Here is a 27,673-nt window from a genome sequence, read left to right as displayed (position 1 = left end):
CACTCTCTTCTACCATTGTCTTAAATATATTTAATGGTCTCGTTGCAAAAGCTAAATTGTCGCAAGGGAACTTCTATTTATTTATTTTATTTCACCTTTATTTAACCCGGGTAGCAAAGATTATAGCAAACACCACGGAAACGGAATTGGTGCTCGCTAGCTTTGCAAATTCAGCTATTGTTGGAAGCCAGCCAATATGAAACAAACTATTAAAATTACAAAAGGTTGCAGCATATGTTGTGTAAATGGTGAACTCATACAGCTGTCAACTCTTGTCATTTTAATCCGTTTCACATTTGCTAGCTACCTTTTAGATCGAAGCCCAAATAGAATTATAAAAGATAAGATGATAGAAGCCCATCTCCTACTGTAAATAACCTACACACTGTGTGTGTGTGTGTAGCCAGCCAGCCAGGTAGAAAAATGGCAGAAAAATAAAAGACGGACATCAGAGTATTCTTCAGTACACCAAAACGCAAAGTAAGAACCTAGTAGCCTAATATCTCAAAGACTAGTTGATAAAATGTTCATAAGAAAGAAATTAAATTCTAATGGAAATGTTTCACAATGATGTCATTAGGCAGAGCAGGCAACAGATGGCACACAGACAGCAGAGTTGGGGACAGATATGCAGGGACAGACTGGCAGAGACAGGGAGTCTCAGGTAAGTTTGTTGAGTCTTTGTTTGGCAACATTATGAAAGGTTCTCCATTTTTTTGCCTTGTAAAATAGGAACATAATTGGAAAATGCCATGGATACCCCCACTCTCAACTTAAACTGGTGACTGAACTAAGATTTGTTAAAGGCAATGGTATTGCTGTTGTGATTAGTTGTGTAGTTTTGGGTACCGGTAGTTAGGAGTACGGCAAACACCTTATTTCTTTGGTTCCTCAATATACATTTACCATATTACAATGTAGGCTATGTGTTACAGCACTACTTTTGGTGTCTCCCTCAGGAATTGCTCGAGTAAATTTAATGTAATTGTCCCCTCCAAAGTTGATATCAGATTTTCGCCCCTGCCCATTGGTTGTCAGAGGAACAACATCACTCCATCACAAGGTATGTTTCAGGTGTATACTTGAGACGTGAGGGGTGATGACAGTCGCTGTGTGTGTATCGTGTTGACTGTGTGTATGCGCATGCGTGGGACCCAGGCGGCGGTCTCCTCCTCCGTACCTGACATACTCCTTCTTGGTGTCCTCGGAGACAGAGACAGTCTTGCCGTTGGGCTTCAGTTCGTGCTGGATGATCTCTCCGTAGGCATTGTGCTCCACACAGAACGTATGGTCCAGCACCCCCGTGATGTCATTGTCCCTGGAGGGGGGAGAAGACGGAAATGTTAGTTAGTAGTCGGACGTTTTAGGCTGTCTTGTTAACAGAGGGCGCTAGTGTTGACGGGAGAGTAGTCAGTTCATGGTGGGGTTGTTTTAGTGGCATTTCATGGACACAGAACCACCAACATGTCAGCTCAAGGTTGGCGTTTGTAATTTGTATACGACATCCACACGCGCAAACGGCAACATTACACATGCTATCCTGTGTGTATTAATATGTGTGGCTGTGCGTGTACAGCATGTATGTCTCCGGGTGTTCACTTGAGTTCAATTGTGTATAATTGTGTCTGTGTACAAGCGTCTGTATATGTATGCATCTGTGTGTGTGTGTGTAGATGTATGTATCAAGGCTGTGTATGTGTCCAGGCCTATACACTATATATAAAAGTATGAGAACACCCCTTCAAATTAGTGAATTCAGCTATGTTAGCCACACCCGTATAAAATCGAGCACACCGCCGTGCAATCTCCATAGACAAACATTGGCAGTGGAATGGCCTTACTGAAGAGCTCAGTGACATTCAACGTGACACCGTCATAGGATGCCACCTTTCCAACAAGTCAGTTTGTCAAATTTCTGCCCTGTTAGAGCTGCCCGGGTCCACTGTAAGTGCTGTTATTGTGAAGTGGAAACGTCTAGGAGCAACAAGCTCACAGAGCGGGACCACAGAGTGCTGAAGCAAACAAAGCGTAAAAATCGTCTGTCACTACCGAGTTCCAAACTGCCTCTGGAAGCAACGTCGGCACAAGACCTGTTCGTCGGGAGCTTCGCGAAACGGGTTTCCACGGCCGAGCAGCCACACACAAGCCTAAGATCACCATGCGCAACGCCAAGAGTCGGCTGGAGTGGTGTAGCTCGCCACCTTTGGACTCTGGTGCAGTCTTTATTGGACCTATATCAATTCTAGCTAGTTTTCAAGCATGTTGTGCCCTTGAAACTAACATGTAACCCTGTAAAGCTATTTGTTTATTATCAAAGCTAAAATATTGATATTAATCCCAGTCATTGAAATGACAAAGTAATGTGTAGAATATCAGGTTTTTACATGGCGTAAAAAGCACTGTTTCCAACTGAGATGCATTACATTGAAAATTGTACACTGTCTCTCTAAGAATGTCAGTGACGTTCTGAGTGACACCATGCAAATCAGTCATTCGTTCATTGATCCCCTGAAGAAGCGCTCTCTTTTCCATTCTTTCTGTGCCCCCAAATGTTTGGACATACTGGTAAAGTTAACAGGTTGTTCACTAGCTAGCTAACGAGGTAACATGACTGGACAAGGTGTTAACGGCACGCACGTCGTTTTAGAACGGCCCACGGTTTATGAACGTAAAATACATCCCGTCACTGGAGATGCTTCCAGCTGCAGCACCAATGAGCAATAGAAGGACAAACAGAGAGCCGGTAATGTGGGTCACAGCTTTTGAACAGTTTGCGCTAGAGACAATAACCGTTTTGGTGGTCACGCGTTAGAGCCCCTGTACGTGTCGGTGTCTCCTACTTACAGGATCCAGACCAGGCTGTTGTGGAGGTCTGGGTCCACTGACTCCATGTCGTCCAGGGTGATGGGTTTCCCCAGCAGCTGTTTGTAGAAGGGCAGGGTGAAGCCCCCGTCTATGTAATGGCCGTGGAACACCGCCATGCCCATGATACGACCCACAAAGTGGAAGTAGGACAGGTGCTCCTGGAGGAAAGGAAGGGAGAGATGAGTATTGAGGTTGGGCATCGATGTATATTTTTGGTATTGACTTGTGCGAGCGTGGCCACTATTGGGTTGTAGAGAAAAGCGTGATAAATGTAGCTAATCATCCATTATTATACCGAGGTCCCTCCCCTCTGACTTTCTCATCCAATGGGCTTGAGAATGTGGTGAGAGGACACAAGAAAACGTAATTGAGATTCTCCCCATGTCTACTCCTCCACCTCCTTCAGTCTACAAGAACCTCCTTCTCTTAGGAATTCTGTTTGTGGCTCGTTCTCCTTCCTCTCTGTTATTATGTGTCTCTATACATCCATTGATTACTCTATTTCTCTCTCTCACCGGGTTGACGGCGCTGTCTGGGTTGATCTGCAGGGTGTAGATGTCGTCTCTGGAGTACTGGAACAGGCCGTAGTAGGGGTTCAACATCTCATGGGACAGCAGGTACAGCCACTCCCTATATGAGACAGACCGACAGCTTGTTAGTCACGTGACACCGGCATAATAAAAACACATTTTTGGGGGGCCACATGCCCCCAAAAATATTGTTTGATGTATCAAGCTTTTTGAATGTCAATTTCCACAGTGGTTGTTTCTTTCTGGACTACTGTCCTATGAGGAAAATAAAATCTTTTGAAAAGGCATCTTTTTGGTTGACCTCATGGTATTATTAAACAGTGGTTTGATCCTGGAGGTGTGGATGACTGCAGTACCTGGCCACTCCTCCGTAGTCCAGGCCCTCCTCTCCTCTGAACTTGACCATCAGTCTCTTCCACAGGTCCTTGGGACGCATCTTCATCACCTGGCGGTATGACTCCTGCAACACAACAAACGAGAGCATGGGTATGTTAACCTTGGGTGTATTCACTAGGAGGAACCTACCTGAACCGGTCTAATAGAAACTCTTGTTTTTGTTGCAAAACTTTGCTACGGTTTACACTAAGGAATATACCCCTAATCTTAAGATGTGCCAACCTGCAGGCCATTCAACTTGACCCTCGATCATGCTGTTTCTGTTCTAAACAGTGCTTGTTGTTTTATGTAGCAATAAGAGCAACAGTGGATTACAATGTTCCGGATCTGAATTCCACCACTGATCATGTAAAGTAAAGTCTGTTTTTTTTTAAAGTGGGGCAGAGAGTACAACAATATGTGGTCGACAATTTACCACTGTCATAATACTCCCTCAGATTAGTCAATTCACCATCCAGAATTGTTTGACAGCGTTGCACACCTCTCCTCTTTCTCGTTCTCACTCCCTCTCTCCTGGTAGACTAGGCCCTAGTGGTGCCTGAGAGAAACCAGCAGCACCAACACCATGACATCTGTGCTTGGGCAAGAGAGTATGTGTGAGTGGGCTTCATGTGCACTAGCTCCCTTTACATTACGTAAGGGCCTTCTCTCTCGCTCACTCCCTATTTTCTCTATCAGGGTCCAGAGTAACTCAGGAGGGCTGCCATCAAAAACAAACTCCTGCCACCACAGCACAGAGCTGTGAGGAGTGTTGCAACTGTGAACGCAGCAAAGCACGGGAAGCATATCACCTCCACCCTACCTCCACTCCAATTTGCTTACCGACCCAATAGGTCCACAGACGACGCAATCGCCATCACACTGCCCTAACCCATCTGGACAAAAGGAATAGCTATGTAAGAACGCTGTTCATCGACTACAGCTCAGCATTTAACACCATAGCACCCTCCAAACTCGTCATTAAGCTCGAGACCCTGGTTCTCGACCCCGCCCTGTGCAACTGGATCCTGGACTTCCTGGCGGGCCGCCCTCAGTTGGTGAGGGTAAATAACATCTCCACCCCGCTGACCCTCAACACTGGGTCTCCACAAGGGTGCGTTCTCAGCCCTCTCCTGTACTCCCTGTTCACCCACGACTGCGTGGCCATGCACGCCTCCAACTCAATCATCAAGTTTGCAGACGACACTACAGTGGTAGGCTTGATTACCAACAACGATGAGACGGCCTACAGGGAGGAGGTGAGGGCCCTCGGAGTGTGGTGTCAGGAAAATAACCTCTCACTCAATGTCAACAAAACAAAAGAGACGATCGTGGACTTCAGGAAACAGCAGAGGGAGCAGCCCCCTATCTACATTGATGGGACAGTAGTGGAGAGGGTGGAGAGTTTTAAGTTCCTCGGCGTACACATCACGGACAAACTGAAATGGTCCACCCACACAGACAGCGTGGTGAAGAAGGCGCAGCAGCGCCTTACAAGGCAAAAAAATGGAGAACCTTGCCAAAAAGATCATCAAGGACAACAACCACCCGAGTCACTGCCTGTTCACCCTGCTATCATCCAGAAGGCGAGGTCAGTACAGGTGTGTCAAAGCGGGGACCGAGAGACTGAAAAACAGCTTCTATCTCAAGGCCATCAGACTGTTAAACAGCCATCACTAACATTGAGTGGCTGCTGCCAACATACTGACTCAACAGGCACTTTAATAATGGAAAAATGTATGTAATCAATTTATCACTAGCCACGTGTGTGTGTGTGTGTGTGTGTGTGTGTGTGTGTGTGTGTGTGTGTGTGTGTGTGTGTATGTGTATATATAATGTTTACTTACCCTACATTACTCATCTCATATGTATATACTGTACGCTACACCATCTACTGCATCTTGCCATCTTGATGTAATTAAATGTATCACTAGCCACTTTATATAATGTTTTCATACCCTACATTACTCATCTCATATGTATATACTGTACTCTATACAATCTACTGCATCTTGCCTATGCCGTTCGGCCATCACTCATTTATATATTTTTATGTACATATTCGTATTCATTCCTTTACACTTGTGTGTATAAGGTAGTTGTTGTGAAACTGTTAGGTTATATTGTTAGATATTACTGCATGGTCGGAACTAGAAGCACAAGCATTTCGCTACACTTGCATTAACACCTGCTAACCATGTGTATGTGACAAATACATTTGATTTGAGCAGGCTCGAGGAGAGTGAAGCAAGGCCCATTAGTTAGGAAATTACAGTGCACTGGTCAGCGGCGAACAATGCCATCAGTCCCTGTTGAAAACCAGAGTCAATCGCAGGCAGGGCGTGCACACACACACACACACACACGCGCTGGCTTTGCTTTCTCGCACATCGTTTCCCCCCTTGCTGTCACGTCCCGAGGATGAAGTCATCTTTTTTTCTTTGCTCAAATTGTACCGCCGAAAGATGTCCGTCCCAAAAACTTGCCACTAGGTCCTCCCCCCCTCTCTCCTCCTTCCCCCTACTTTTAACTGCTGAAATCATCCTGAAAGAATGCCTTGCCGTGGAAGAACAGATGATTGGAGGAGGAGAAAGAGAGGAAACTGTGGTGTTTAAAAGGGGCCTTTTTCACTTTGGTTTTTACGGCGAATCGTAACGAATTTGGGGGTATTACCGCTCAGTTGTCGTAGGCCTTTTCTTGCAGACTGTAAATGGATGCAAAGCCACCTATAAATCTTACGGGTGTGCATATTTGTAAACTTGTAACAGAGTGTGTTAAAGTATGTTTATATATATTTTCAGTATAAAGCGCTTGTTTGGGTTTTATGAGCATGCACAGTACTATTACATGTGTCATTTTTACATGTGTGCATTAGTGTGTGTACAAAACATTAAGAGCACCTGCTCTTTCCATGACAAAGTCTGCACCTCAATATTAGGAAGGTGTGTGCAGACTACTTTAAAATGTATGCTTGATTTGTGGTGGATGAGTGAGTTACGCCTCTCAATGTAAAGCACTACCTATATACATGCAAATGCAATCCATTACGATACAGAATAAATGAAGCCATCAATCACACGCACACACACACTTGGACAGGGTTTTCACACAGGGTCCCTCAGTTTACCTCAAAGATCTCCTCGCGGCAGACCTCGATGCGACAGTGTCCTGCCTGGGGCTGCTGATTGGACAGCTCCTGCCGGAGGATCTTGAGCTTCTGGACCAGGTCCCTCTTGTACTTGGGCACGGTGAGGCACTCCGCCTCCTCGGGGAGCTGGGCCGGGGACAACGCCGGGACCTGCGGGGGGGGCTGCTGCTCCTTCAACTGGTTCGACTGACGACTACTGGGGAGGGAGACAAGCAGAAATGCTCAATGTTAAACAGTACAAGATTGCAATATGAAATCAAACAAGACAATTGTAACACATGGAATAAAATGATTAACACCATCTTTCTCTATTGAGTATTGTTTGTGGAGAATGCGGGGTTAAAAGTGCATATATCTCAGCTCGTTGTAGACAGAGGGATTTGTGGTCTGTCTGTGCCTTTTGTCCTCCGCCACCTCATTCTCTCCTTCCCTCTCATTTTAGGTGCTGGCAGACTAATTAAATACGCAGCCTTCGCTTTGTAAGACACCTCCGTTTCCTCTTTAAAGCCTCATAGGGCCTTCAAAGTGAAACTTCGTCGGTGCCCTCTGCCACCCTGCCCCTGGCTAACCGCGGCTGGGGCCACCGCTGCCCTGGCTCTGTACCCACGTCAATCTACGCCCGTATGGGATGGTTACACGCCTGGGTGGGCCTCGTAAAAACACAATTCTCCCCACCCCCCAAAAAAGGGCCAGAGTTTCCAGCAGGACAGTACTGACAGAAGACGGACTCCCTAATAAAAGGACCTACTGTGCAGTAGCAGTACAGTTGCGGCCAAACAAAGGTGGTTCACAGAGAGGAAGTTCTTTAAACCTGTGTCTGAGAGGGGAGGCCACAGGCAGAACATAGCCACCCAAACACCCACACACACACCCTCATTCTTCACGGGAGGAAAAAAGAAAAAGCGTGTTATATTTGGTGTTCTCCAAAGTAAAACGGGCCCAGTGTTCCGCCGGTCCGTATCCCTGTATAATCAAGTCAGCTGGTATTTATTTTATTGGCAGTGTCGAGGCCCTTCCATGTCAAAGTGAGGGTAAGGCTCGGCTCGCAGGGCTGAAAACCACTAGGAACACACACACACACACACACACACACACACACACACGGAAAATAGGTCCTTAAACAAAATAGAATGAGTTTCTCTTGGCTCGGGTTGGGAAGCCCTTGAACCATATAATAAAACATAATTTGAGCGTTTTCGTCGAGGGCGCGCAGGGTAATTAAAAATAAATTCCGGTATAGTTAGCTGTCTCGGGTTCCCGATTCGGAATGACCTCGGCATATTTCTAACTGTAAATATAGAAGTACAAGTGCGGCTCTGTCGAAAATCACTCTGGCGCAGAGACACACAAGGGGAAAGAGTCGAGGGTTCCTTTCTGTGACGAGCCTCGATGAAATACGACTATCCGGGTAGAAAGACAAACTTTCAAATTCAATCTAGGAGTATTATTGTTATTCCAAGGTAGAAGAACAAGGCGAGGAGAGAACGAGCGATGCCAGAACAGGATTCACTGAACTAAAGCGGTCACGATCATGAAGTTGGCACAGGTTTGGTACCGAGGTACCAGCGAATCAAAAGCTCCTTTATTGAGCAGGGCGCTGGAAGTACTACCTAGGTATAACCTCCCTCTCCCTGGCCCTTTACACTTCGCCTGAACAGTGGGGTGAAGGCCCGCCAAGGGTCGTCCAAGCGGCACTGCCGTGCTGACTACTACCCACAAAGGAGTGTGTGTTTGTGGCGCTGGAGCTCAATCACCAATAATCTACCCTGGCTCCGGAAAGGAGGGGAGACGTTCCCATTGGCAGTGGATGGGGAGGGATGGCCAAGTTCTCCCTAAGGGAAGACAAGGGAAGTATTGCACTATATAGGGAATAGGATGTCAGCCAATCACTACCCTAGCACCACAAAGGTAGCTTTCACAAGCCTGGGGCTGCCTCCCTGTCTCACACTCACACAGAGCCCCCATAGACACTGACAATAACACTCTGCTTACAGACAGGATGTTTATAGTATTTAGACTACATAAAATATGCCTATACGCTACAAAGACAAACAAAACATGACAGACTAAAAATACATAAAGACCCATCCAAAGGCCTTGACAATATAACGCTCTGTGTACAGACATGACGTTTACAGAATTTAAGTGGCATAAAAAAGGTGTCAATGCGCCACACACTGTGATACAAACAAAACATAAAACTTCAAATATATAAAGATCGCTTATAAAGACAGTTATTTTATTCATTCGCTCACCTTCATTTCACCAGGTAAGTTCAACGCCCCATTGTACACCAAATATAAACGACTCACTTGATAAATATAACGCAGACATTGACATAATGCTGCAGAAATAGAGAAGTTTAGTCAGGAACATACATGTGAGAGAGAGACAGACAGTGTGGCTGAGCGCAGACCACAGTAATGTGGATGTGTGAGACATGTCTAGCAGTCTTGGAACCAGCAACCAGCCAGTCAAATATAAACCGGTCGGTGCTGCGTCGACAGAGCAGCAGGTAAATGCCACTCCACCCGATCATAGAAATTCATACATTTTTTCTCTATTCTAGCAATTATTTTTCTATCCCGCCGACCACCAAACCACTAGCAGCCGGCTAGTAGTCTGTCTTCTCACAGTCTCTATGATTATCGGATTCAAATGAATTCTACTCTTCTCCATTACTCCCTTTCATTTACATCCTCTCCCTTTCCTCCACATCCAATCACACCTGTCTCACAAATCCCATCTCATTCTACCCCATACTATTCTACTCCTCTCGCTCGCTCTCCACTACAGGAGAGAGAGCGCGAAGGAGAGAGAGAGAGAGAGAGAGAGAGCGCGAGAGAGGCGGAGAGAAAGAGGAGAGTGGGAGAGAGAAGAGAGGAGAAGAAGAGCGAGAAGAGAGGAACCTCATTGCAGAACAGTAGTCTGCACTTTGGCGCATAACTCACATTCCTCTCCTTCCACATCCTCCTTTCTCTCTCGGTCTCTCATTCTCTAAATCTCTCCCTCGCTCTGGTATACAACTATGCATTGAATTCCTTCCTTTCCAACTTATTTTCAACCCTGTAAAGTGTGACAACTTAGCGATAACGACATCATCCTATGTTAAAACACCAATAAGTCGTCAGGCTATTTTCCTACCTTTGCCTTACATGGAATAAAATAAGAACTCGAAACTTCAATCAAAAACCAAAGCACCATTAAGTATGGGCTCCGTTACTGTTCTGTTTATCTAAGGGTCACACACTGCAACACAGCATACTGTCACCACACTGTCTCTAACAGCGAGGTAACACTTATCGTGAGGTCATCATCAACAGCATGTCCTCTCTGACAAACTTAAATGGCCTGAGGAATCCCGGCGAAAAACATTTATCAAGCGTGGGCCACGGCGGCTGTTGGGTGAAATATTCTGAAATCTTGGGGCTGATCGAAGACAGATGTGCTGCTGATGGCAGGCCAGGCCTGGCTGCAGCACCGCTAGGCTAGCTAGCTAATATGTTTTCCAGCAGCTTCGAGCAGAGCTTTCTGGGATGGGCCAGTAGGGGTGTTACTGGAGCCAGGGGAGCCCTCTATGTTTGGAGAGGGTGACACACGCACACACACAATCATAAACACATAATTGTGCAAACACACACAATCAATTCATCCACAGGGTTCACACACACACTTTGTCCACCCTCCCAGTCCCAGATAGCTCACTCTCCTCCCCAGACAGTGTGAACATCTCCATCAGACACATCATCAGCTGCATCATCTGGTCTCACTTTGCCTGTTTACTTGCCTGTTGTCAGTCAGTACGGACTGTTTATAGTTCCGGCTGAGAACCAGTCAACAATCAAACAATGTCCGTGTTCTGCTAAGTGCCTTTAATACCCAATAAAACACGATTGTGCGAGTGACAACAAGGCAATAAAATAAAGAAAATGTCTTCATAGAAGTGTGCTGACTGAGGGGTGGAAGAAATGTTGTCTTCATAGAAGTGTGCTGGCTGAGGGGTGGAAGAAATGTTGTCTTCATAGAAGTGTGCTGGCTGAGGGGTGGAAGAAATGTTGTCTTCATAGAAGTGTGCTGGCTGAGGGGTGGAAGAAATGTTGCCGAATTGTAGCCTTGTTTAAATGGAGTGTACACAAGTAGTCTGGGGTTAAATTCCAGGGAGACACACAATTGGCTCTTGACTAACTGCCATCTGAGGAGAATAGTAACACACACACAACCTGTGCTCAGCACACACACACGTGCTCAGCACACACACTAACACGCACACAGGTGCTTAAAACCATACTCGTATTTACTTACACAGCTATACAGACCGCTCTCCAACAGTCTTTTGTAAAAATACTAAACAGCACTAAAACACTAGAACACGATATAGTAGTGACTAGTGGTGTAACACTTCGAGGTACAAGAAAGGCCTATACATAGCCAATTAAATAAGACACTATTGGATCCGACTGCTGCCACCAAATGTATATTATGCAACTCAGTGTGTGAGTTTATTACTTTGGTTTGCATTGCTTTACTTTCCCTCATCTGTGAAGAAAAACCACATTCCAAGTGTTCATAGGCAGTTTCTTTCAGAGTGCTGCAAATCTTGCCCTCAAAAGGGAATAAGACAGTGTTGTGCATCAGCGTAACAGCAGACCTATAAGCTTGCTGCCAGCTCTTAGCAAACTGTTGGGAAATACAAATACAATGCTATTTCTCGGTAAACAAATTAACAACAGACTTTCAGCATGCTTATAGAGAAGGGCACTCAACATGTACTGCACTGACACAAATGACTGATGATTGGTTGAAAGAAATTGATAAGAAGATTGTGGGAGCTGTACTGTTAGATTTCAGAGCAGCCTTTGATATTATTGACCATAACCTGTTGTTGAAAAAACTTAAGTGCTATGGCTTTTCAACCTCTGCCATATTGTGGATTCAGAGCCATCTATCTAATATAACTCAAAGGGTTTTCTTTAATGGAAGTGTCTCTAATGTCAAACATGTAAAGTGTGGTGTACCGCAGGGCAGCTCTCTAGGCCCTCTACTCTTTTCTATTTTTACCAATGACCTACCACTGGCATTAAACAAAGCATGTGTGTCCATGTATGCTGATGATACAACCATACACACATCAGCAACCACAGCTAATGAAGTCACTGAAACCCTTAACTAAGAATTGCAGTCTGTTTTGGAATGGGTGGCCAGTAATAAACTGGTCCTGAACATCTCTAAAACTAAGAGCATTGTATTTGGTACAAATCATTCCTTAAGTGCTAGACCTCAGCAGAATCTGGTAATGAATGGTGGGGCTGTTGAACAAGTTGAGGAGACTAAATTACTTGGTGTTACCTTAGATTGTAAAACTGTCATGGTCAAAACATATAGATTCAATGGTTGTAAAGATGGGGAGAGGTCTAGCCGTAATAAAGAGATGCTCTGCTTTTTTGACACCACAATCCAAAAAGCAAGTTGGGCAGGCTCTAGTTTTGTCTAATCTTGATTATTGTCCAGTCGTGTGGTCCAGTGCTGCAAGGACAGACCTAGTTAAGCTGCAGCTGGTCCAGAACAGAGCGGCATGTTTTGCTCTTAATTGTAATCTGAGGGCTAATATTAATACTATGCATGCCAGTCTCTCTTGGCTAAGAGTTGAGGAGAGACGGACTGCATCACTTCTTTTTATAAGAAACATTGTGTTGAAAATCCCAAATTGTTTGCATAGTCAACTTACACACACACTTATCCCACCAGACATGCCACCAGGGGTCTTTTCATAGTCCCCAAATCCAGAACAAATTCAAGGAAACTTACAGTATTATATAGAGCCCTTATTGCATGAAACTTCCATCTCATATTGCTCAAATAAACAGCAAACCTGGTTTTAAAAAAAACTGATAAAGCAACCCCTTGCTGCACAATGCCTCTCCCCTATTTGACCTAGATAGTTTGTGTATGCGCATTGATGTGTAGGCTACGTGTGCCTTTTTAAAAATGTATGTAGTTCTGTCCTTGAGCTGTTCTTGTCTTATGATGTTCTGATTTATGTCATTCTGTATTATGTTTCATGTTTGGTGTGGACCCCAGGAAGAGTAGCTGCTGCTTTTGCAACAGCTAATGGGGATCCTAATACCAAACACCAAACTCACAAAGCAAGCTCCACTACCGGGGGCCATTTTGACACATACGGATACTATTTGTGCCGAATGACCAGATGTTGATTTCACAAACACGCGTCTCGTGCCAAGCGCTGTTATTGTAAGGTTTCAACTGAGAATTCTTATTAAAACATTTTTTTTCTTACTAAAAGAAAAATGACACATTCTTTATGTAAGACAAGAAATTCAAACTCCCTAACTGGGTTTAGCTACTGCCCTTCACCTGCTCCCTCTGTGTCCACCTTACTGTGTGCAAAGTAGCATGGGTAATAGCGTGGTAACTGGACTGTTCCACTGGGGCGCACGGTACACGGCTGGTGTTTGAACAGCTGCTCAGAAGGGGGGGGGGGGTACCGGCATGCCCGCACAAAACACACACACACACCTGCTGGCTTACTGCAGAGAGAGGACTAGCCTAGCAGCATCTGATCCACAGTACATTGAGTTTCCTCAGTAGTGGAATGGCTCCAGCCCTAACCCCAGATCCAGCCCAGAGGCCTTTCATGGCATACCTGAGGTTCAGCTGAGGCAGCGCGCTGACAGACTGTTTGCGCACAGACAGCCAGGAGTGTGTGCGCGCATGTTTAGTGAACCTGAATGGCATCTGTGAAAATCAACAGTGGCGAAGCTACACACACAGACGGCCCACTGGTAGGGTCACACGTTGTCAGCATTTTTTTCAGTCTGCGTCTTACGCTGCTGTCGTCTGTATGTGTGTGTATGTAAGTATGGTGAAAGGTTGCTGAGTTTTCACACACGTGTGTCTGGTTGAGTGGTGCGTGTCAGTGTTGTTTGTCACCCCTGAAGTGTGGTGTATGCATGCATGTATAGGGAGGAGGGTTACCTGATGTTAGTGTTCTGGCTCTGGCTCTCCATGGCCACGCGGGAACCGTTTGGACCAGGGCCGTTTGGACTAGGGAGGAAAAGAGGGAGAGAGCAACAAACCAACAGTGATATAAAAATGGGACATAAAGATCTGACGCCACCAAAGAGCAGATGGATTCACTAGCAGCAGGTAGAATGCTTCCTCAACATTTTTGCTACCATGATATTTTACTGTGATCTAGAAAATAAGCAAACCCAGTGTTTTCAGCTACAAAAGGCATGACCCCTGAGTAGACCACCAGATTAACAGTAGACCCCAGCTCGAGTCAAAGGTCACAGCCTGAACGGTGACAGTGCACTCACTTGAGGACCAGGTGGAGGTTGGCGGAGAGGCGCGGGTCGGTGAACTGCGTGGTTCGGTTGTTGTGGTCCACAAAGTAGACGCGTCCCGTTGCCGTGTTGCGGATCTCCCAGCCAGGCGGCAGAGGACCCAGCTCCTCACAGTTGACGTTGCTCAGATCCCTGGGCATGAAAATAGGACCACAGGAGACCGTGAAGACAACTAAACCATAACCACGTAAACCAATCGCTCACTCAACCTAGGGTGCTAAAACAACAAGGGTATAACACAGTGAGCATAATACAGTATTTACTACTATTATCATCATTATACTTTATTGAGTATTAATCATCTAGGTTAATGAGAGTATATTATCTTTTATAGTGTAAGAACCAGGCTATTATAGTACAAATCGATTTGTAAACGCAGTCACTACTGTTAGCCGTATTTATTCTACCAGTTAGGTAGGATTATTGAGTGCAAATTGTATTTTCTAAGTACACAACAAATCTTTTCTTCCAAGTATAAAAAGGACATCCCAGAGGCATGCCTAAATTCAACTCAACAGAGTTGGATCGATCGCAAAACATCTGAGAAAACACTTGAATAAATTCCAAAAATTCCCTATCGGTCTCTACTCCCCCATAGACCTACATTCTTTTCTGTTGAAACCTAAAACCCTGAAGTGGGATGTTTTAACTGTCCACTAAGGACTCATCGCTAAAGCAGTCTGCACATGCCTGGCTAAGCTGTTTCATTACATAATGGGTGTTTGTAACTCATTCTGGACCAAATAACCATGATTCAAGGTTGAATCTTAAGGACATTGTATCTCTGAAGACCAAGACTTTGATATGTTCATTATTTGGGATAAAAATCGGTGTGCTTGTGTATTAGCGCATCAATGAACAAGAAATACTCAGTGGAGGTGAGGAAAGGTCAGGGTTCACAACCAGGGTGGCAGGTAGCCTAGTGGTTAGAGCATTGGGCCAGTAACCGGAAGGTTGCTGGATCAAATCCCCGAGCTGACAAGGTTCTGCCATTCTGCCCGAGCAAGGCAGTTAACCCACTGTTCCGGTCGCCATGGATATTAAATGTGGAAGACACATTTCAGTTGAAATACATTCAGTTGGACAAAAAGAAAACGGACTGAAATAGGGAGGTCTACCTGGACTTAAGAGACATTTTAAAATGTTATCCTTTATGACCCAGAAGACAGACCAAAAAGGCTAACAAAGTTTCTAGTCAGTGTGAAGGAGACCGCACGAGAGAGGGAGTGACAGCGACAGATTGATTTACGTATGGCTATTTTGACACTTCATTATTGTTGTGGTCCCGTTGACAATATTGATTATTATTATTTTAATTATGTTAATATTGTAAATCTTCAAAGTAAGCTTTGGAAAATGTACATTATTACATCATGTCAATAAAGCAAATTGAATTGAGAGAGAGAGAGACAGAGAGAGATGGAGGTGAGTGTGTGTGTTCATAGCAGTGTGTACCTGGGCACTCGAGGGTCGTGCCATGTGCTGACACCCGTCTGGGTGTGGAGGAAGTACACCTGGCCCTGCTGCGTGGTTCTCTGCTCTGTGGGACACACACACACACAAAAAGACAATGCCGTGAGCAAAGCGGAGGCAATCTTAAATGGCACACCCTTTTGTTCTTCAATTCTTTCAACTTAAACGGCACACAAATGAGTATTAATGTTCCAGAAATCTGGACAGGACACCAGCGTGTGAACCACCCAGTATGAGTGCACTGACGGCAACAGGGCACCAGTGTGTGTGTGTCTCGTGCATGCACATGTAGTCCCTCATTCATCTCCATTAACCCTGATATCCTTCCGACACCACAACACATATTCCACCCAGCTCTCTCACCTCTCACTCCCTCAGTTCCACCCAACTGATCAGAGTCACTGAGTCCAAGGAGAAAAACGCCCTCTGGCCTTAAGTGAGTCACCTCTGCCAAGAACACTGGGCATTTTCAGGGGCATGGATCACCGCCATTCTAACTGAATGGCATTCATCACCACTCTTATAATTTCCTTCACAGACTTTCTGGTTCAGTTCTTCTACAGAGCTCCGTGTTGAGCCTTGAGGTTATGCAGTTCAACACAGAGGCCCAAGAGCTCCGCAGGAGATATACACTGAGTGTACAAAACATCCCAGGACATAGACTGACCAGGTGAAATGATCCCTTATTGATGTCCCTTGTTAAATCCACTTCAAAACAGTGTAGATGAAGGGGAGGAGACAGGTTAAAGCAGGATTTTTTTAAAGCCTTCAGACATGGATTGTGTATGTGTTCCATTCAGAGGGTGACTGGGCAAGATGAAAAATGTAGGTGCCTTTGAACGAGGTATGGTAGCAGGTGCCAGGCGCACCGGTTTGTGTCAAGAACTACAACGCAGCTGAGTCTTTCATGCTCAACAGTTTCCAGTGTGTATCAAGAATGGTCCACCACCCAAAGGACATTCAGGCAACTTGACACAACTGTTGGAAGCATTGGAGTCACCATGGGCCAGCATCCCTGTGGAACGCTTTCGACATCTTGTAGAGGCCCTGCCCCGATGAATGTTTGGTATACTCCGTACATACTCATCATTTATGAACTTGCTAAGTTGTGTCGTATATTAAAATAGGAGGTAGAAATAGAGGATGGGGAACTTCCATAGAACAGGGAGATTGTGGTGACTGGTGGGCTGGCGTTGTAAATCAGTGTTTTGCTACAGCATATTAAATAATGGTGCAATACACTCGACTGTTGACATCCAATGTGTCAATGTTTTTAATTGTATCTGTCCCTATCAAATTAATCTCGTCCTCAGGCTAACCGCTACCATATATACAGAGAGAGAGAGAGAGAGAGAGAGAGAGAGAGAAAATCGGACGAGCTGGCGGACGAGACTACAAGCAAATAAGCTATTAAATACGTAATTTAGTTGTGTGTTGGTCTCTGGCTGTGAAAGTCAAACTGGTCCAACACTGTGTGCATGGGGTGCTCGAAATAGCTGCAATCCATAGCAACAGCCTAGCAACCACCAGCATGTAGTACTTAAATCATATTGCATAATGTATGTAATACGTTCCATCTGCATGTATAATGTATACAAGACTGAGGCTGTACAGAGGGAACAATAATAACTGACGCTTTGACAAGAGCAGACGTGGGGTTGACCAAAAACACACAAAACCAGTTCCCCTCGAATGCACCCTTTCCTGTCCTCCACATGGGGGAAGTGTTCTTTCTTTCTCTCCCTTCCCCTCAATCGCTCTCCTCCTCTTTGGCTCGCACCCCCCTCTCCGTCTCTCCTTTGTGGGAATATCACTCTGCACTGCGAGAACACTTTGGAGCGCTGGGAAGTGTTCGCAAACATGGGGAAGAGAGGAGAAGAGGAAGGGAGAGAAGAGGGGCCTTGAAAACACAGCCTGCGCTGATCGCAGCTGTCATGATGTGGTGCTGTGGGAAGAGGGAAGCTGAGAGAGGGAGGGAGGAAAGGAAGGAGAGAGAGAGAGGGAGGGAGCTGAGAAAAGCAGGGAGGGACAGAGGGATCTAGAGATACAGGGAGGGGGAGAGAGGGAAGGAGGGGTGAAGGCTGTGGTTGTAGCAGCAGGGAGATTGTTGTACTACCCTCTCAAAAGCTGATAAAGCCATGTTTGCCCTGGTATGACGCTGCTACAGTTAAAGTCATACACCTTAGCCAAATACATTCAAACTCAGTTTCTCACAATTCCTGACATTTAATCCTAGTAAAAATTCCCTGTCGTAGGTCAGTTAGGATCACCACTTTATTTTAAGAATGTGAAATATCAGAATAATAGTAGAGAGAATGATTTATTTCAGCTATTTAAGCATTCCCAGTGGGTCAGAAGTTTACATACACACTCAATTCGTATTTGGTAGCATTGCCTTTAAATTGTTTAACTTGGGTCAAACGTTTCAGGTAGCCTTCCACAAGCTTCCCACAGTAAGTTGGGTGAATTTTGGCCCATTCCTCCTGACAGAGCTGGTGTAACAGTCAGGTTTGTAGGCTTCCTTGCTCGCACAAGCCTTTTCAGTTCTGCCCACAAATGTTCTAGGATTGAGGTCAGGGCTTTGTGATGGCCACTCCAACACCTTGACTTTGTTGTCCTTAAGCCATTTTGCCACAACTTTGGAAGTATGCTTGGGGTCATTGTCCATTTGGAAAATCCATTTGGACCAAGCTTTAAACTTCCTGATTGATGTCTTGAGATGTTGCTTCAATTTATCCACCAAATTTTCCTCCTCATGATGCCATCTATTTTGTGAAGTGCACCAGTCCCTCCTGCAGCAAAGCACCCCCACAACATGATGCTGCCTCCCCCGTGCTTCACGGTTGGGATGGTGTTCTTCGGCTTGCAAGCCTCCCCCTTTTTCCTCCAAACATAACGATGGTCATTACGGCCAAACAGTTCTATTTTTGTTTCATCAGACCAGAGGACATTTGTCCAAAAAAGTACGATCTTATCCCCATCTGCAGTTGCAAACCATAGTCTGGCTTTTTTTATGGCGGTTTTGGAGCAGTGGCTTCTTCCTTGCTGAGCGGCCTTTAAGGTTATGTCGATATAGGACTCTAGGAGACAGAACACGTCTCCTTCCTGAGCGGTATGATGGCTGCGTGGACCCATGGTGTTTATACTTGCATACTATTGTTTGTGCAGATGAACATGGTACCTTCAGGCGTTTGGAAATTGCATCAAATTGACTCAAATGATGTCAATTAGCCTATCAGAAGCTTCTAAAGCCATGACATCATTTTCTAGAATTTTCCAAGCTGTTTAAAGGCACAGTCAACTTAGTGTATGTAAACTTCTGACCCACTGGAATTGTGATAAAGTGAATTATAAGTGAAATAATCTGTCTGTAAACAATTGTTGGAAAAATTACTTGTGTCATGCACAAAGTAGATGTCCTAACCGACTCGCCAAAACTATAGTTTGTTCACAAGAAATTTGTGGAGTGGTTGAAAAATGAGTTTTAATGACTCCAACCTAAGTGTATGTAAACTTCCGACTTCAACTGTACATGGATACGGCAGGGTCCATGAATTCCTTTCACTGATAATTACAGTGTGTGCGTTCATGTGTGCGTACGTGTGTGTGTTCGTGTGACACTGTAGCTCTGATTCAGGTCAGTTGAGGTGTGTTTATGTAAGCATGTGACTGTGCTTACAGAAGCCTTTGGCACGTCATGCTGGCTGAGTGAGCGAGCGTCTCTCTCTCCTCGATAATGAGTAACTGTACACATATCCCTAAGGTAGGTCAGGCAGAGGGTGTTGTGTCTGACTGCACCCCTGTCCTCTGCCCTCTCCATATCCCTTGGGTAGGTCATGTGGGTTTGTAGGCTAGTGTGTGTGTGTGTGTGTGTGTATCTGTAACCACATCACCTGACCACCATATCCCCTAGGTAGGTCAGGTAGTGTGAAAATGAGTGTGTATACATTAGCTACGTGAACGTGTGTGTGTGTGTGTTAGTGTTCAGGTCTTTGTATGCCGGTATGTTTTGTTGTTGTGTGCGCGCGTCTCACCGTATCCCTCTGGCAGGTCCGGTGGAGTGTGGAGGTGGGTCCTGCTCATGTAGTTCCTGTGTCTCTGGGAGCGGACGCGTCTCTCCTGGACCCGCGGGTCACTGCCACTGCTGGGCAGCACACCGATGGCTGCCCCGTTGGGTGTCATGACCGGCGTGTTCTCATCCACCACGCAGCTGAGGGGCCGCCCGGAGGGGCTGGAGTACTCAGACGCCGGCCTGGAAAAGGGGGAGGGGGGGACACAAATAATGAGATAATATCTAAGAAAGTGTGCACATTTGATGGGGTATTGTTTATATATATATGTGTGTGTGTGTGTGTGTGTAAACGTGTGATGGCGTCAGACTTTGTTCCCCTGCCTGTGCTTGTGTGTGTGTGTGTGTGTGCGTAAACGTGTGATGGCGTCAGACTTTGTTCCCCTGCCTGTGCTTGTGTGTGTGTGTGTGTGTGTGTGTGTGTGTGTGTGTGTGTGTGTGTGTGTGTGTGTGTGTGTGTGTGTCTCTCAGTGGCAGTCTAGTCCATGAGAGTGGCAGGAAAGCAACTGATAAGATGACTGGTCAAAGGGAGCGAGAAAAGGAGAGGAGACGAGAGAGCCCCCCCCCCACCCCACCCACTCCAACAGACCACTTTGTCTGGCCATCCAGGGCCGCTGACGCCTTGGTTCTCCTTCGACAACCCCCCCCCCCCCCGCCCCCCACGCCTTAACCCCTGCCTCACCCACCTCTCCCCTAACCCAATCCCACAGCACACCCCTCACCCTTAAAGTAAAATAGGAAGGCCAGCTCCAGAGGGGTAATTTATTTGTTTGCTTACTTCCCTATCGGCTCCACTGATACGGGGGCCAAGTAAGGAAGGCAACAGTTGTTCCAGGAGAAAGGTGGGCCAAGCCAAACCTGGCTGGCCCTATTTATGGGACTGAGCCTTTCAGGAAATTGATAGGAACTCACTCATTAGGCTGCCCAGTGACTGGTTTGTTTTCCTTTTACAATAGTGCATGTATGGCCTATTTTCTGGGGCAGCAAGGCACAATATACTACCAGACAAGCTTGAGGTTGTTGTTGTGGCATATAAGCAACGGTTTCCCTTAGGACTTAGACGGGAGAGGTTGGGTGCCCTTTTTAAGGGCAACGTAAGGAAGATTAGACTAATAAACAGGCCAGAGGTGAAGAGGGAGGTTGATGACGTGTTGTATTATAAAGAATGTCTGGACTATTTATGTAAATTACAGATGATGGATTTGACCTTTGGTACTCAGTGTGTGAACAAAACGGTCTGCTGGATGTTGGCAGCACTCCAGGGTCAGTAGCTTCCGAGGGAGAATCCATCTGGTGCAAAGGTAGGTGTGTGTGTGTGTGTGTGTACCGGGTGGGCCTCTCCCATTGCGTGGTGTGTGCGTGTGTGTGTGTGTGTGTGTGAGAGTGTGTGCGCGTGTGTGTGTGTGTGTGCGCGTGTGTGTGTCTGTAGGTGTGTGTGTGTGTGAGAGTGTACCGGGTGGGCCTCTCCCATTGCGTGGTGTGTGTGTGTACCAGGTGGGCCTCTCCCATTGTGTGGTGTGTGTGTGTGTGAGTGTACCGGGTGGGCCTCTCCCATTGCGTGGTGCGTGTGTGTGTGTGTGTGTGTGTGCGTGTGTGTGTGTGTACCGGGTGGGCCTCTCCCATTGCGTGGTGTGTGTGTGTGTGTGTGTGTGTGTGTGTGTGTGTGTGTGTGTGTGTGTGTGTGTGAGAGAGTGTACCGGGTGGGCCTCTCCCATTGCGTGGTGCGTGTGATGTGGTTAAGGTACTGGATCCGACCAGAGGCTGTTCTCCTCTCCTCCCAGCTGATACAGACACACACACAGGAAGACAGACACAGTGAGCAACAGACCAAGGAACAAGTACTTCCATATGCATTAGAATAGTTTTTATCCAACCAGATTCAATATACCCCTATTCCAACCATATTCAGATCAACTTTTAAGCTAAACCTTATACAATAACAAATAACTATCTCTACGTAAGAAAACAATGTAAATCTAATAGCGGATTTATGCTTGATCCGGCAAGCAGAGGCCAAAGTGAGCCACTCACAAATTTTGTAACAACTAAGAGGGTTCCGTATAACATTGACATGACTGGTTGATGGTAGGTGGGGGCAGGATGTCCTGTATAAACACAAACTCACTTCCTTGACAACAGTTCTGATCAACAGCTCTGCTACACAAAGTGAAATAAGTATGAATGCTCTGACCTAAAATGCCAACGCAGACACCGGATTGGCCATGCAGCGCCTCTCTCATTGGATACACGCAAACTGGTACATAATGTAGCTTTAGTCTTAAGAAACATCCGGAGGCCTTACCCATCAGGTAAATCATTATCAAACAGACGGCTGCAGTCTACCACGGGGCCTCCTGTGCCGATACGGTCTCTGGACTGTAGACTCACTGGAGACAGGAGACAACAGCAGCAGTTAGACCAATATCATGCAATGCTGTATAACGAAGGCCATGAGAATGAGATTGTCCTAACCGCAACTTGACCAAGGGAAACTCTCGACCCTAGTTGAACTGGGGCTTAGAGTTCTCCCTGGTCAGGTCACAGTCTGAAAACGATCTCCAACACTAACAGCAGTGGGTGGTGAGGTAAACCCAGAGTACTGAGACACCGGATCCAGAGAGCCCCGTCTGTGTTGTGCAAACGGACTCTGTGGAAACCTAAGAGGTCAAAGGTGGTTTTACTTAGGAACGAGACGACGAGCTACTCAGACAGTCATGGCTTTCCTTTCAGACAGTCCGATGATAGTGGTGAAACATCCACCAGACAGAACCACACGTCTGCTCCTCGGGCCAAAGTGTGTGTGTGTGTGTGGAATTGTGTGTGTGTGTGTGTGTGTGTGCGCATACTTGTGTGCGGTCCATAGCACTGCACAGATCGACTCACCAACTATCTGGCCTCTCACTGTGTCGTTGTCATTGGGGCCCAGCTTGTTCAGGTCCAGTCTCTGATCTGTGGGGTTAGAAGAGAACAATTGAATGGGTAAAGAATAACTTATTCCCCAAGGGAATTTCTAAAGCTTAATGGAATTATATCTGTCTGGCCTTAGCATTGAGTAAGGACAAGACAAACACTGCTATTACAATACTGCCATGTCATCACCACAAGAGCAACATCATACCAGCCAGCAGCATACTACCCTGCATCCCACTGCTGGCTTGCCTCTGAAGCTAAGCAGGGTTGGTCCCTGGATGGGAGACCAGATGCTGCTGGAAGTGGTGTTGGAGGGACAGTAGGAGGCACTCTTTACCTCTGGTTTAAAAAAAGATCCCAGGGCAGTAATTGTGGACATTGCCCTGTGTAGGGGCGTTAAACTGGTGTCCTGACTCCCTGTGGTCACTAAAGATCCCATGGCACTTATCGTAAGAGTAGGGGTGTTAACCCCGGTGTTCTGGCTAAATTCCCAAGCTGTCCAGCATACCATCATGGCCACCTAATCATCCCCAGCTTACAATTGGCTTATGCATCCCCCCTCCTCTGCCCTGCAACTATTCCCCAGGTCGTTGCTGTAAATAAGAACGCATTCTCAGTCAACTTACCTGGTAAAAGGGTTAAAACACAATCCTCATACAACATACCACTTCCCCTTCAAAACAAGAGGTGAAGAAAGCTTTAATACCTTGGACAACAAGAGAAATATGAACAGATGACGACTAAGATAGTCAGAACACTACATCAAACCTGCCTATGAACAAGACCGTCAGCCAATGGAAGGAGGCCTACACTAATAAAGGGGTCTCCATTTCACAGTGCAGGTTAAGCCCTGATCCCAAATCAGCCGTAGCTGTTCTCCCTCTACTCATCCCAAAACATCCTAGACATATGTCAGCTCCTATTAGCTAACTCTTTGGTCTGGGTCAGGGGGAGCAAAAAGTGAGAGCACACCCTAGGTTGTTTCCAGACTACGGGAGACAGGTGGTGGTGGGGGGGAGGGGTCTTCCTGACAGACAGCACTGTACTGTGGATTGGGGATCTGTTCCGGATACGTGTCTAGACTAAACAGGGATGGCCTAGGGGTTACAGGGCTGGAATAGTAAGCAGCTTTCAGAGGAGTAAAAAAAGAGAATAAGTGAAACTGTATCCTGGCCCTGCAAACATCTGAGGTGCATTTAAAAAAACGAAAGGAAAGGGCGGGGGGGAGACAGGCTCAGACGAAAGGAAAGAGCAGGGGAATACAAAGGGTACGGGAACCAAAAACACACACAAAAAAAAGACTGTCTACACAACATATGTAGGCTTAATTACCAGTGTATCAACAGTATACGTCTCTCTGTATACAAGTCTTGCCACCCAGACAGTGCATAGACGATATAACACTAAAATGACTGATCCATGTATACATTCTATACATACTGTCCGCCATCACAGACGCACCAAAACCAGTTTAAATAAACTATGGTAAAATAAGACCACAAAAAGGATAGAATCCTGAGGCCTGCCATTTGTAACTAGGACAAAGGGCTCTGAGATTAGTGTCAGTGCGTGTGTGTGTGTGTGATGCTACAGTAAGTTGCAGTACAGGAAGTTGAAGAGCTGTACCGGGCCAGACAGTTAGGAAACGGCGCGGCAGCAGAAGAAGAAGAGGCCCCTAGAGACTGTGGTGGCTGGACCACAGACAGACAGGCAGGCGGGGGCGGGTTATGTGAGGACTGGTGCTTTGCGACAGCCTGTCTCCCTTGTTGTCCACATCAGCAGCATCTACCCATACTGACTGGCTTCAGTGCCACACTGTCTGACTGACAATTCCTAGAGGACTCTCACCACTTAGGGAGAAAACCGCTGAGTGGTATAGATAGTTATACAGATATAGTATAGATGGAGGGTGAGGAAAGTAGGGCAGTTAGATGTACAATTAGGACTACATCACAGCATAGCAATATACTGTAAGTGGAGACAGCTAGTTTAACAGCCTAGCTAGCATCTTTAACCGTTAACTGTTATAGCTTGGCTGAAAAGAGCAATGCTCTATACCTACGGTTGTTCACTGCTAATGCTAGCAGTCGGGGTGGGACCCACTCTGAATGCAGCAGCTAACGGCTAACAAGCCAGGTAAAACAAAGGAAATAGACTTTCCAGTAAGTACTCATAAAGAAGCAGTCACTGCAAGAGTAGAAAAGGGAGACAGCACGTCTACTTCACATACAGTTAGTCTGTGTCTGAAGAGACAGCAGGCCGTGTGTGTGTGCGTTTCCCTTCACGCTAGAGGTGGAAACCCCAGGGAGTGTGTTTGAGCTGGCACCGCCAGGCGTTGGCGAGACTCCCAACTCCCAGGAGCCCCCTATCCCGCTCTCGATGGCATCCGTCTCACCAGGCCAGGCAGCGCCAACAAGTTCCGTGCCCTAGCCAGCCAGACTGGCACCTGATACGCAGGGAGGGAGCGGGCAGAGCGGGGCAGCGACAGTGCCAGACTCCCAGATGGACGTCAATCAATAGGGTTTAATGGCAGGGGTGTGTGTATGTGTGTGTGTAATAGGGCCTTCTAGGCAGTGGGGCAGGACAGAAACCTGTCTTGTCTTTGATGTGGTCTATAAATCAGATCATGCGTTGCGTACTAGGAGTGGAATAATGATGAATAGAGGGGGGAATGTGTGTCTGGGTTTGAGTCACCGTTGGGAGGTTTTTTGCTGTCTCACACTAGACAGACCACCGCTAGACATACACACACTGAGTAAAGCACACTCACACGTTCACATACATTTTTGCTCAAATGTGCACGGGCACAAATGAATTATTGCTCTAATACATGCTTGAACGCACACACACTTACAGCCGGTGTCTTTGAGGCGGTTGATGGCGTTGGAGAGAAGGCGTACACAGCCCAGGAAGCCAGCCCCCTGCTTCTTGTGAATCTTCTTGTGGTTCCACACACTGATGGTGATGGAATCAGACTTCCCAATGTACCTGTGGATGATAGAGACACAGTCCCTTTAATATGAGTCACTAAATACATAACAGACCAACCGATGTGCTTGTGTGTGTGTGTGTGTGTGTGTGTGTGTGTGTGTGTGTGTGTGTGTGTGTGTGTGTGTGTGTGTGTGTGTGTGAGAGAGAGAGAATGTGAGCGAGCTAGTCGCTTTAATATGCATCTTTTAAGCTCTTTAAATGCATCGCTTATAACATTGAGTGGGCCTGTGTCTCATTAGTGTGCTTTTGGAGTGCGGAGTCATTATCCCAGCGAAGCTAATAGGGAGAGACGTACATCTCATAGACACACACCTGCACCATACATACATACATACATACATACATACATACATACATACATACATACATACATACATACATACATACATACATACATACATACATACATACGGATGACCTACTAAAGAAACAAGTGTGTACACAAAGTCACATCACAGAACGTATGGAGGGGTTCTGAGGTCTAAATGACTCTGATTAGAGTGTGCCAACTGTCCACGACGACGACGACGAAGCTGCTTGTCTGGCTATAAGGTCAGCCTAGTCATCATGAATCAGAGAGAGGAGAACCCCTCGTCTCCCAGACAGACAGCACTTACAGTAACACACACACTGACTGGTCTAATTACAGCTTTCCCAACACTGCTGCCAACTCAGCCCTCCTCCATGGGTACGTATATATCATGAAGAGAAGGGTTTCTAGGAGAAGGGTTTCCCAGGACGCACATAGACAATGCACATGGCCCATACTGTTAAAGGGAGTGGGGAGTTTTCAAATTTGCTCACTCAGTGTCTCCTTTTGTCAATAGACAAGTCAGCTCAAATATCTGATACTAATATCACTGGCAACTGATGTCTGTGGACGATATAATTGCTTCCATTGAGGAGTATGTCTTTCTGCATAGTTCCGTCTTTAAAGGAGTGATGGACAGAAATGAAATAAAACTTTAATCTAAGCACATTAAATCTAATCTGTTTTTTTCCCTTCATATTAAAAGCCTTGCTTGCATTGTGGGTTGAAATTTCCACCTGCTGTCTGATCTAGATTTGGATAAAGGCTTCAAACTAAGCCAAGTTACTCCACCTCTACACTGTGGTGGTAATGCATGGGCCAACAACATGATTTGGAGTGTGTGTGTAGGTGTGTGTAGGTGTGTGTGTGTGTTGCAAACCCAGGCTGCGTTTAAGGGGAAATGAGAGAGCAGACCAGACAGTGACCTAGCGTCTGCGGCTTTGAAAATGAGGACAGGTAAACACAATTTCCTCAGTCAAAATGACTTGAAGAAGACACACGTGTACACACACGGTGATAAACACACGTTCACACACAAGTGCGCGCACACACATTTGTGAAACCATGTGCAGTCTGGCTTTGCAGGTAGAGCCGGTGATTAGAACAGTGCTTACCGCAGCAAATTAAGGAGGAGGGGGAAAAAAACACAGCGAGAGAAGGAAACCCACTTGTCAGTGCATACGGCTAAGTATAGCTATATGATAATACCACAGTATGGTAAGTATTACTTACAGAGCCTCAGTCAAGCTAGTCTGAAGAGCTTTTCATTTCCAGTGGGTGTAAGTATGCCAATCAGATCTCAGATCAGTTTACTCTTCCAAATCACTTACCTCATTAGGGTGGAACACTTAACTGGTCTTCGATCAGTTTCTAGGCTGATGATGCAACAAGTTAGCCCATTCACTGGTTTGTGACTAATGGTGACTGGTGAGCTGGGGTGGCACAATGGGAGACATCTAGTCATGCCACTTGGTGCCCAGTCACGCCAGTCTGCCAGCTCAGACTGTGTTAAAAGTAACGAGGCTAGATATAGACATCTAGACTAATCAACGGCCCAGACAGACTGGCAGACGACACCGTCACACTTCCTCCCCTGGCGGCTGGCGAGACCAGCTCTGCCTTCTGGGATGACAGCAC

The 27,673-nt window shown here is 46.1% G+C and overlaps 1 protein-coding gene across 4 annotated transcripts in view; it reads right to left on the bottom strand.

The window, feature by feature from the left end:
* LOC115208608 (E3 ubiquitin-protein ligase SMURF2) overlaps positions 1-27,673 on the bottom strand; it is an 83,196-nt gene that overhangs the window by 11,518 nt on the left and 44,005 nt on the right. For 2 of the 4 annotated variants that reach the window (XM_029776799.1, XM_029776802.1), the window contains exons 4-16: positions 25,589-25,722; positions 22,708-22,773; positions 22,127-22,211; positions 21,522-21,605; positions 19,790-20,007; positions 15,738-15,822; positions 14,256-14,414; positions 13,912-13,980; positions 6,898-7,111; positions 3,752-3,855; positions 3,381-3,495; positions 2,845-3,023; positions 1,181-1,318 (exon numbers count right to left, since the gene is read on the bottom strand). In XM_029776799.1, coding sequence (XP_029632659.1) covers positions 1,181-1,318; positions 2,845-3,023; positions 3,381-3,495; positions 3,752-3,855; positions 6,898-7,111; positions 13,912-13,980; positions 14,256-14,414; positions 15,738-15,822; positions 19,790-20,007; positions 21,522-21,605; positions 22,127-22,211; positions 22,708-22,773; positions 25,589-25,722 — 1,650 coding nt within the window. Of the gene's footprint in view, positions 1-1,180; positions 1,319-2,844; positions 3,024-3,380; positions 3,496-3,751; positions 3,856-6,897; positions 7,115-13,911; positions 13,981-14,255; positions 14,415-15,737; positions 15,823-19,789; positions 20,008-21,521; positions 21,606-22,126; positions 22,212-22,707; positions 22,774-25,588; positions 25,723-27,673 lie in introns of all 4 variants that reach the window. The other 2 variants (XM_029776798.1, XM_029776801.1) reach the window with 1 other exon arrangement.

The sequence above is a fragment of the Salmo trutta genome, chromosome 14 (genome assembly GCF_901001165.1).
Source record: "Salmo trutta chromosome 14, fSalTru1.1, whole genome shotgun sequence".
NCBI classification, from domain to species: domain Eukaryota; kingdom Metazoa; phylum Chordata; class Actinopteri; order Salmoniformes; family Salmonidae; genus Salmo; species Salmo trutta.
The sequence above is the reverse complement of the archived record's forward strand: the minus strand, read 5'-3'. Positions and strand labels throughout refer to the sequence as shown.